Below are 12,418 nucleotides of genomic sequence, written 5' to 3' on the forward strand. Positions count from 1 at the left end.
TTGTTGCATTGCTAAACATTACTGAGAAGTTAAGCTTTTATTGACACTGAAATGAAAAGAAGTGCATTAAAAGAACACAGCATCAACCCGAATCAAGATTCTTTCTGAAAGTCTTCTCAGCTTTCACAACTAAGCAGTGACATCAGCTGAGACATTTTAAGTACATGGAACTTCGTGTATTTCCATGCACAAATATTCAACAGGATTTTGTTTCTTTTTTTTTAATGCTTAGGAGAATAGTTTGTTTTAAACTAAAGTTCTTATAAGAATATATGAGCTAGTAGTTTTAATCACAGAGTAACCTGAATAGCAAACTGAAGTATTTTCTCTGTAGCAAGTCGTGGATTAATGCCAAAACACCCACCATAAGCACAATACCAAATACACTAGCTAAAAAATAAACTAAAAACTAGAAGAAACTAGAAATAAGCTTTCCATCTACAACCTCTATTAATAATTCTAATGGCCTGGTGAAACCCTGTACCAGTCAATTGAAGCACTCAACTTTTCTGCAAAAAAGTGATACTGGAAAAAGAGAAGCTCCTAATTTTCCAGGTCATTTTCTCAAGAAACTTTCAGGGTGCATTCTAGATATCAGCATTCTAAGTCAGGTGAGGAGTATGAATTGAAACAGTTCTCCACAAGTCATCCCCACTTAAAGCACTTTGGTTTGCATTGCAGAGATGCCTCAGAGCACCCAAACTCAGTTTCTTCTGGATGACGTTAACTCCGAAGATGTCCCGCAGGAGCTCATCCCATGTGCTGCAATTACTGAAGGGTAATTGTGCAGCCACAGCACCACACCAGAGCTAGTCTGAATGCAAAACTCCCCACAACTTACAGGGTGGATGTGGGGTCCTTGGAGTCAGTCAGTACAGGCTCAGTCCTATTGCAGCACATTACACACTAACCTACACATAGCCCTCAGAAGCTGCTCGATGGAAGTTAATCTGTCCACACACCGCTGTCTTCTGGCAGAAATGTCTTGTATAAAAAAACCCTCTAATCACACAAGCAATTAGATGACTTTGCATGGTACACAGAGACATTCCCATCCATGCAGAAGCACAACACACATAAAAAATGGCATAGATAAAAAGGATTAGGACCTTGGAATTTTTTTTTTCTTCTCAGTTTTTTGTTTGGCCAAAACTAGAGAGTTTTCTTCATCGCTGACATTTTAAAGTCTCGTGGAGTAGACAGGAATTTAAGTACTCAAGACCATAAAGCTCATGCAACTGTGCCACACTCACATATACACAGCGAAGGCTGCATCGACATTTCTAATAAAGACAGACTTTTTAACCTGCATGCAAGGACTGATGAGGCTACTATTTTTTCCACCTGTTCTAATGTCTGATTGAAGAGGTCTAAAAACTGCAACTGGTTAATTTTGGCATGAGAGAGATATCAAGCTTGATTGATGGTGAGTCCTTCACACAGCAGTATGTGTGATATGCAATTTTACAGCAGAAGAATCTGAACTTTTTAGATAAAAAGTTGACTTTAATACCATACTTCTGACCTACAAGACTAGTAGGGAATTGGCCCTATTTTTGCCCATGATTTATTCTCCTAAATTCCAGACAGATTTTCTTTATGAGTCAAACACGAAGAAGTTCACCAGGATTGACACAGACTTCAGTTGCCATGTCCTCTGCCTCCAAATCTCCTTGCCATAATCCATTAATAAATCAGAACCATGAGAGTTTGAAGATATTATTTAAGACCATGTTTAAAGCAAGAGAGATATTTTCCACCTGATTTTAAGAAAGGTTATCTTCCTGAGAAGCACAAAGAAAATACACTGTTAACAGTCTCCAAGTGCCAAAAGACATAGTCCACACAGGACAAAAAACCCCACAAGTATGTACATACAGCTGCCAATTCACATATTTTTCAGTACAGCATTGCTTTTTAAAATGAATTACGTAAAATGTGAAAGTTTAAGATTTTCAAAGCTGACCTTGGGATTTTCAGTGACACAGTTCTCCTAAAAGTTGTTTTTGCAAGAGTTTTGAGGGTTGTATCCCTTGGTCAGTTCTGAAAACCTCAACCTATTGGGAAAACTGCAGGAATGGCATTCAAAAGCAAAAACTACCCAGTTCTGACACAACAGAGATACAATAAAGTGAATGTCACAGGTTTATGACTGTTGTGGTGGTCAGGTGAAAGATGCATAAGTGATCCAAGCTTGAAAAGATAAGACATTTCAGAAGGTAGGCAAAGCTTAACCATCATTGTAGATGTTGAATCCAGTTAAATTTTGGAAAAAGCAGAGCTTTTGTTAAATCAGCTGCCTTAAAGGCTACTAAATAACCTTACCGAGAGAGAGGTTTGATATTGTGACTATGAGGTGGTTGTGAGCTCAGTATTACAGGATGTGAAGAAGGAACTTTGTATTCATCATCATCATCCGTGTGATCCCTTGATTTATCAGAGAGAGAATTTGCTGAAGGAACAGGACACCTGAGGAGATGAGAAGAAGATCAGTTTCGCTTTAACTGTTAAATAATTGACTTCAGTATAATACAGAAAATAATTCTCCTTATACACGTCCTTAATACACATCTGCTACACGTAAGGTAACAACACTGCCATGTCAAAAGAAAACTTGTAAGGCTACTGGCTTTTTTTTGTCACTAAAAATGCTCAGAGAAAAGGGCAGCTGGCCTTCTAAGAGTTAAACAGCTACTTTAAGCAAGCACAACCTAGCAGAGAATTGCAAAGAATTAAGAGTCCTAAATAGGCACTTACAAGAGTTAATCTGTTTGCACATATCGAAGAACTAAACAAAGTTAATTCAGGGCAAATAGTATTTAGCAGGGCTGTAAGGCAGCTGATACTACTACTCCTCATTCTGGACATAACATTACAAAACTCATAGAATTTCCCTAGATTTTAAATTATTTTTACCACAAACAATTATTGTTTTAAATTGTCCTCCCAGGCAGTGATTTATATACCTTCCTGAAAGCAGTGGAAGACCAGGAGAGAGGTAGACTTTACAATCTCCATTTACAGGTAACAAGTTCCATTGTGGAGAACACTGCTGGATACAAGATTTTTTTTTTTTTAAATGAAAAACTAGTTCCTACTATCTGGTTTTCTGTTAGATGACTGTCAACAAAATGATGGGCAAAAAATTCATTTTAGTGAGCAGTCTGGCAGAAAGGAATTTTGTTAGATGCTAACAGGCTCAACCTATCTTTTGACCTTCATAAAATATAACTAGCTAGTTATAGGTCTAGCAATCCACATCACATACTGTCTTATACATAGAGCCCTTCTGTTTATAGCAATTATTCCACTACATTAGGATAAATAAACTCACAAAACATCAGAAATACAAAAGCTTACATTAAAGACTTAATTTAACTTCAGCTTGATCATACAAGAAAACCACAAGCAGAAGTTTGATTCTTTAACCAGCTGAACAAGAAGAGCACTAAGTGCCTAACTTTGTAAATCCTCTGGGTATTACATTAATTATGTAGTGCACAGCACCTTTATTCTTTGCCACAAAAAAGGCAACAACTGGAGCACCTTGAATAACGATGTACAGTGCACCCACAGCCATTTTGATCTGTGGCTTGAAAGTACAGCTAATGCCCCCTCAGCTGAACTACATGCTACATCACAAAGGTCTATCTAGTTCATACATCATTTAGGGTAGTTTATAAGGAAATATGAGGAGGGACCGGACATGCTTTCTCTTCCTGTAGTCTAATTAGCTTGATTTTATCCCAAGGGCAAGAGCTGAAATGACAGGCCAGGCCCATCTCCTCATAACACCTGACTCACACAGCACACTTCTTCGTGAAGGAAAAACACACGTCCCTCACCATTTACTACAGATGATGCCATATGGCTATAGAACATCCAGGTACTGTGTGAACAAAACCGAAAAGCTAACTACCATGAGAACTAGACAGCTGCTAAATGAACAAATAAATAAAGGGAGAAAGAAAAAGAACAGAGAAAGAAGGAGCAGATGTGCTGCTTTTGTTTAAATATATTCTAAGTCTAGAGCTCCCTAGATACCTGTAACTTCTCAGACACTCTTTCCTTCAATCAGTAACATACTTTTTACTTCAGACACAAGTTCATAAAAGATGGGAATCCCAACTTCTTTTGCAAAGACATGCTAGCCAAAGGGAGGGGTAAGATTTATGACAGTGAACTGCAAACTCCATATTGCAGTTTTCAACCATCTTCTGTAGAGGGAGCAAAGGCAGCAATGTAGTGTGAAATTGCCCTTTCCATCTTTCATTTCTTAGATGGACAAGGGGCTTATGTCCCTGCTGTATGGTCATTTACAGAACAGAAAGTAAAGACTTGCTGGGTCAGTGAGATCTCTGTTGCATTCTCAGGTAGACACTGCAGCATTTCTCAGTTAAAAGAGCCACAAAGAATAAGCTTTCTCATTTCTGTAGAGGCACAAGCAGTGTGGGGAGGGGTGGTGGTGCACATATATAAGCCTGTGCCTTTTGAAAATAATTACAAATTGAATTGCTGGCCTCTGCAGATAGCAATGCTTGAAATACTGATATCTAGACTAGAAACACCCAAGACTGAACAAACCGGGTTGGTAGTACTGTTTGAAGACCTCTTCAAAGGCTGTTACAGGGAAACAACCACCAAAACCCCCTTCTCTGAAGGGTCTTTCTGAAGCTTGTTATAAAAGAGATTTTTATTCCTGGAATACTGTGAATTAAGTTTAATATTTTTAAGGAAATCTGCAGAGTAAAACTGAGAGCCTGATCATCACCTGAAATAAGTAGAGCACTATAATAGCTACTCTTATCAGATTCCTGCTGAAAACAGTTCTCAGATGGGAAAGCTGGAAGATTTACTGACAATTTCTTAACTAAATAAATTTGGTATACTTAATGAACAGAAAGAAGTTTTCCACTCTTCACCTAGTTGATGTCTCTGCTTTTATTCTTATATATTCAGTGGACACAAGAACCTAACTTATGTGGTTAACAAAGCTCCACCTTTATTGACAGGATAACAGTATGTATACATATGCCAAAATCAATTTCCCAACATTATTTCACTGCTGAGAAACTGTTACTAGTTTGAAGCTATTATTAAGAGCATACATTCCAAGTCTCCCGCTTTTAAGTACTGTGTAAGACACAGTCTTCACAACAGTGAATCTCTCCCTATATTTAAAGTAAGGAAAAAATCTTCAAGGTTTTAAGTATTATGATGTGGTTAATATTTAAAAGGTGCTTCTAATCTATAAAGTAGCAGAGGAGTTAGAGTACTAACATATAGTTAATATGGTCTCTGTTAGGGTCCTAGAATTGTCCTATATCAGAATTATTTTCTTTTAAAATTATATTGCTCTTTGAATTTACTCTAGTTGAAATAACTAACCCCAAACATATTTTGCACTGTTCTGCTAGGCATTTATCCCATTCCATACTTATTATTACTGAAATTTCTTCAAAATGTTTTATTAAATCTGCATTGTTCTAACACTAACTCTGTATTGTTCTACATAAACCCACCAGGAAGATGAACAGACAAATATTTTAGGTTTTTGTAACTAAACAGATGAATATTGTCATTATAAGCGAAGACATGAAACACTTAGGCATCTGTTTATCAAGCTGGTGAAATTCTCCATAATTACACTTTAAAAAACTTCATTACTCTTACATCTTTAGAAGATCTGTGTACAGAGGAATACAAAACTGACCAGTACAGCATATGCATGCACTCTCTAGTTCCTTTCTTACTCTTTAAACAGAAATATTCTAAAATCCAAAATCAGAATTACATTCTGGTAAGAGCTGACTCTATTTTCTGGTTTGTTGAACAGAAGGCTAGATGTCAATCTCTCTTACCCAACTGAGCACCAAAGACCAAAAGATGTGAGAATTCATTTTTGTTGAGTCACCTAATGTCCAGCTTAGTTGTAAACATAACTCCAGGGAAAACAACTTCTCCCACTTATTTGGAAGTATTTCAGGAAAAGGTTCCCCTTCCATCATTTACTGGTAAACTGATTGACAAAACTCAGACACAATGAGCTTGCAGTCCACGTATTTCAGTCTAGATCAGGACTGTGTTTTTGATATTAATCACTTCTATCTCCTCTCACTTACCATGCTTTAATTTGCACCAAGGAATGTGCAACTTGTGTACTTTTCAGATTAAGCTAAAATACATGACTCACTCCAAGTGTGCTCCTACTAGTTCTGATTGCCAAAGACTGTTCACGTTCATAGGACAAGACTGCAGCTAGTTTATCTATTGTCCCATAGCACATACAGCACAGAAATCAAGCCCTTACTATCAACTTTTCTGCTCCATGCAGAGTACAACTTTCTAGGGTAGACAAAAGCTTTCATCTTGTAAGGCTTTAAAGCAAACTCTGATTCATCAAAATAAGTGATATGGCCCAGATGATCAAGTCAACACTTGTCAACTGTCCTTGACCCAACCAAAGGGTACTGCATACAAAGCAGTACACCTTCATTCATAGAGGAAGACAGGACCTTCTATTTACCACAGGGTAAGACTGTGTGCCACACTGAGGATTATCACAGAACAGCTGATGCATCCAAACCCTCTGGCCTGCTACACTATGACCTAAGGGCACATTGTGTCATCCTGAGCATCAACTCTTATATGGCAAGAACATGCATGTCTGCAGTGATCCTTCTAATGCCGCTGGCTGATTTCAAGTAAGCCAGGATTTCCAAGTCACACTTGCCTTTAATGGAACCATCACTTCACCTTCAAAGCTCTTTAGCAAGTTAGAAGGGATAAAAAGAGGAGAAACACCTCTCCGTGCTACTTGTTCATTAACTACCTCAAAGCAACTAGATATTCTACACTTGGAATTGGATGTCTTGTTACATACTCAAAACCAGGTGCTCTCTCACAGAAACATCACAGTGGTATAAAGCACTCTTGAGCCAAAGGGGACGATTTCGTATTGACATAGCAAAATGGGACCTACTCACAGGACTAAAACAAACACTATTTAACTTGAAAATGTCTAAGTTTTGAGGAAGGTTCCGTATCTTCCACATAGAAATTTTATTTATTTTTCAATAATAAAATATGAATTTGATCAAAGTTGCTAAAACTAATCTGACATTATTACAGCAGTCTAATAAAAGATAATAATTGTTTGAACATGCAGGGTCAGTAACATAGCAACTGAGTGGAAAATGAAAATCAGAGACTTGGGTAACATGAGTCCAACAATTCATTGTTAAAGTGTTAAATACTAATGAATTTAGTGAAATGAAAATATATCAGCAGAGTACTTAAGAAAAAAAAGACGTATTTTTAATGCCTTATTCAGTAAATTGTCAAACAAGTTAAGTAGGGATATTTCAGAATTGTAAAGTTTCAACTAAGGGTTGATTTGCCTCCTTGTTATTTAGATTAAGACATTTCATTCATGGTCGACGTATCCTTCAGCCAAACCTTTGAAATGACAGACTTATAATAATAAGTAGACAAAAATAAAATGACTTGCAGCCATATGAAACAAACTAGCTCTCAAGCCACAGCTCCACAGAGACTGGAAAGCAGAAACAAGCAAATCAGAAACTTGCAGCATAATGACTGCAGTGGCACAGTTGTGAAAAGCAAGCGTATTCTGCATCAAGCACAGCTCAACATATTTATAAGGGCTTAGGGCAGTCAATTTAACAAGAGGAAAAATATCTCTGGCATTTTCCAATTAAATCATGCTAAATAATATTTAGGTTATCGTTTTGCAAGCAATTGTTGTGTTTGGTAGAAATATTAAACTTATTAAACTTGCTATTTTTTAACATTGCCCTACAATCCCTCACAGTTTTTCTACGTACATACTGACACATAATTTTATAGATTATTGGGATATTTTCTAGTGGTAACAAAAACTTATTTAAAATTAAATTTAAAGTAGATATATTAGTGTTTCAAAAAACAACATATGAAGATCCATTTTTAATTGTAACAGCCATTCTATGTGACATTTTAGTAGTTGTTAATGAGATCATTTGAACTTCTTACCACTAGGTTACATATTGATATTTTTGTATTTTAAAACTCAAGATTTAAAATATGCTGTATACTTTTAAAAAATGTTAAGTGCCAAGCCAAATCAGAAACGAAAGTTAACTGAAAAGTTTATGTAGTTTGGTTTTAGCAACTGAAGATTTTCTTCTGGCTGGAAAACATCTATTTTCTATTCAGAAGTCATCAGTTAATGGAGATGTTTCTTTTGACCAAACTAAATGTACACATTCTAGTTCTGGATGGATTTTGTGCCTGTCCACATTGCTATCATTTCTTGGGGAGCTTCCAATCAACACTGCATGGTGTATGTATACATTGTACTTTGTTTCTAGGCTACATCTGCAAAAATCTCAGTAAAAAAAATGGGATTTTCAACAAGCAGAATTTTTTTTATTTTAAAATTATGAAAAATAAAAGGTAAGAATCTTCCCCTCTTCAAAATTCAATTTGTTTTAGAATATGCAAGTATTTAGGAGGTCTATCAGAGTTATTGCTTGCTCCTTCTGACTAACAGCGTGTGGAACATCCCAGGGGTTGCACTGTAGCATGGGAGGAGTAGTCAATCCAAGGAGACCAATTTACAGGGGACACCAATTACACGAGATATTCAAATGGTACTCCTATGATACCCTCATAACTCAATCATGTTACATCACAACATTCAATTACAAAAATGATTGGACAGTGTTCTAAAATTTGTTTCTGAACTGAAAGTAAACATGGAGAGCTCCAACTCAGCAATTATTCCACCAGAACACATTTCTGAAAGAAAAAGGCAGTGCTCTGCTGCATCTTTATTCTAGCACCAAGAAAGAGAAAACCCAGCGTATTAATGAACTGCTGAAATATATTGGTCTTTTATGTTGCCACTAACGGAACAAGAATGGAAGGCATGTTGAAGATACTGCAAAGCTACACACTAATGAGAAAATTCTCAACATTAATATGTACTGACTGCCCAATTATTTTACTTAACAGCAAGAATCACAAGGAGCATATTGGAAAGAAACTAACTGTAGGATAAAATCCAACATTGAGATATACTCTGATTTCCTAAAAAAAAAAAAAAAAAAACCCACCAAAATTTACAAACTACTTTTATGGCACTTCCAAGCTTTCTATCTTCTATCACTAAGCTGGGAGGAAGTGTTGATCTGCCTGAGGGTGGGGAGGCTCTTCAGAGGGATCTGAACAGACTGGACCATGGGCTGAGACCAACAAGATGAAGTTTAACATGGCCAAGTGTAGAGTGCTGCACATGGGACATAACAACCCCATGCAGCACTACAGGCTTGGGGGAGACTGGCCGGAGAGCTGTCAGGAAGAGAAGGACCTGGGGGTGTTGGTTGACTGCAGGCTGAATATGAACCAGCAGTGTGCCCAGGTGGCCAAGAAGGCCAATGGCATCTTGGCTTCTATCAAAAACAGTGTGGCCAGTAGGTCTAGGGAGGTAATTGTGCCCCTGTACTCGGCATTGGTGAGGCCACACCTCAAGTGCTGTGTGCAGTTCTGGGCTGCCCACCATAAGAAGGACATTGAGGTCCTCAAGTGAGTCCAGAGAAGGGCAGCCAGGCTGGTGATGGGGCTGGGGGGAAAATCATATGAGGAGCGGCTGAGGGAGCTGTGGCTGTTTAGCTTGGAGAAGAGGAGGCTGAGGGGAGACCTTATCACCACCTACAACTACCTGAAGGGAGGTTGTAGAGTGGTGGGCGATGGTCTCTTCAGCCAGGTGACAGGAGATAGGACAAGGGGAAATGGCATGAAGCTGTGCCAGGGCAGGTTTAGATTGGATATTAGAAAAAAAATCTTACTGAAAGAGTCGTCAGGGCCTGGAACAGGCTGCCCAGGGAGGTGGTTGAGTCACCATCCCTGGACGTGTTCAAAAAAAGGGTAGATGAGGTACTGAGGGATCTGGTTTAGCTTATGATGGGAATGGTTGGACTTGATGATCTTCAAAGGTCTCTTCCAGCCTTGTGATTCTGTGATTAAATATCTTTTGCTCTGTAGAAAATTCTGTGTGATTCAGAGTCCAAAGATACTTGCTATGCACAGCCATGTTACTAGAAGACTAAGCGCAGTCTGCAACTCAAAATGATGCTTCCCAAACCGTATTCTGGGACTCAAGAGAGGTTGACTCCATTTAGAATAGCTATAAAATGTTTCTGGTTTAGCCACAACAAAGAAAAGATACTGGTGTGAATCCTAGATAAAGTTCCACAAGTAGAAAGCACAGAAAGCATGAGTTGATCAGGGGCAGAACACGCAGAAATCATGCTATGTAGCCTTTGCACTTCCTCCAGAATCTCTCATCTCCTGCAGTAAATAACCTCTGACCACACTGATGTAGCAGCAGAGGCAAAACCAGGCAGTGTCTGCTTCCACTGCCAAATGCCCATGAGCAAGATCTGCCACAATTTATTATCTCTTCCTATAAAAATGTAGTATGTTCAATTAACATTAGAACCACTCCCACTTAATCTACACAATTTACGTTTCCTTTATAAAGCCACATTAAAGTTAATAGAAAATGTATTCGTTATATTAGTTATTTATTTTCCCCTTTTCACTTTTAACTCCAGAGAATTGGTGCTATTATCTAACATTAATTAACACATTTCTTTTACAAATGAAGTTAACTTACTTTATACTAGGAATGATGGAGGCAGCTGGAAGAGGGGGTGAAAGCCGTGGAGGGACATCATACTCTTCATTTATCAGATGACCATTTGAAAAGACCTAAAAATTGCAGAAGTGTTAGAATCATCATGGGTGTTCATCCACTAGGTATTACAAAATAGTCCTTGAGAAGATGATGGGTAAAGGCTCTCCTAGGAGTTCATACTTCAGAGCTGTCATCCAGAGTGATTCTTTCTTCCCTGTTTCAACTCACCCTGTTTGGGAGCTGCAGCACATGTTTCCTTAAAACCTCACCAAAATGTGAAAATCCACACCATGGTTACTAGATTGACCACTCAAAAAGCTGAACTGCTTGGGGGGAGATTGAGATTTTGACGTTGCAGACTGATCAACGTGAGAGAGAGAAGCACACTAGGAAGACAATAGGTACAGCACACACTAAACATATTAACATGTTTTTTAAAAATCTGTGACACAGTGCTTGCCAGAATCCACTCCCTACCCACAGGATTGTCTTCCTGATTCTTGGCTTTTCCCAATAGCAAAAGTATTATATCCCAACTGATCAGGGATGACTCTGTATACAGCCTGGAAGAGTAATTCAGAGTTGTCAGTTGCTTCATTTAACCAAATGGCTTAGATCTATAACCCAAAGATGACAGTTTAAACAGCATCTGGTTAAAGAAACACATATGTGACTTCTCCAGACTACAATGGCACTTCTACACCAAGTGCTTATTCAGATTTGAGAATTATTTATTACATTGGCTTCAATACTGCACCAGACCACAACTGGAATGCCCTATGATGATATAAACCCAAAATCCTTTTAAAATCAGATGACAAGCTAAACATTTTAAACAACAGGCTTGTTATAAATAAAATTTTGTGGCTTGCCTCAATGCTGATAGAAGGATATTCTGATTATGTGTAATATTATAGACTTCTCAAGCACCTTTCATCATATACATCAATGTTGTTTGTCAATTGTAATTGAATTTCAGTACCATACTTTCAAAATAACTAAAACATCCATATGAAAACCAATCTAAAATGGAGATAGAAAGGTTAAGTAGCTTGTGATCTTGAGAAAAGCAAATAGAAAAATGTATGATTCCTAACTATTGTAGCTTAACCATAAATCTATCCTTCTTAGCACAAGTTATGTACTCTTCAAGAAAAGGAAAGAAGAAAAAAAAAAAAAGAGCAGTGGCTTTGTGTCAAGAACCTGCTCTAGAAATGAGTTTACAAGGTGCTTTGATAAAACTGGTTAGAGCAGAATTAGGATGTTCTTCTTAGGCCATCTGTTGGCCTCGATCTCTTTTCAAACCTAAGCCCCCCAACTGTACATGGCCTTGCAAGTTGTCTGAAGCAGTCTAATGCCAGAACTACTCCCTCTACACTCTCCCCCCAGGTATCTTGCTTGAACATACAGAAACAATCCTCTGCTGCTTTTGATAGAAGAAATACCGTCGTTATAAGCATACATAGTATTCACTGCAACCAAGGACAGGAGAAAATATGCTTCTGCTGTGGGTGACAATCAGCTGCCCTCTAGCCACACCAAGCTAGACAATCAGTGCAAAGGTTGTAAGTGGCAACTCTTGAACACCCTCAGCACTGAAAATGGATTACTGGACATTCCAGTGGGCATTTGTCCAAGAAAAGAGAAAAGCTGCTACGGACAGATTACAACAATGTACAACTCCAGCAGCTGCAGTTCTAATTTAAACACAGAGGA

The 12,418-nt window shown here is 38.0% G+C and overlaps 1 protein-coding gene across 1 annotated transcript in view; it reads right to left on the minus strand.

The window, feature by feature from the left end:
* CBLB (Cbl proto-oncogene B) overlaps positions 1–12,418 on the minus strand; it is a gene marked incomplete at both ends in the record, with an annotated part of 129,078 nt that overhangs the window by 11,876 nt on the left and 104,784 nt on the right. Inside the window, 2 exons of the mRNA XM_084264335.1 lie at positions 2,326–2,469; positions 10,682–10,776. Coding sequence (XP_084120461.1) covers positions 2,326–2,469; positions 10,682–10,776 — 239 coding nt within the window. The remainder of the gene's footprint in view (positions 1–2,325; positions 2,470–10,681; positions 10,777–12,418) is intronic.

Source organism: Gallinula chloropus (assembly GCF_964237585.1).
Source record: "Gallinula chloropus genome assembly, chromosome: 1".
In the NCBI taxonomy this organism is placed as follows: domain Eukaryota; kingdom Metazoa; phylum Chordata; class Aves; order Gruiformes; family Rallidae; genus Gallinula; species Gallinula chloropus.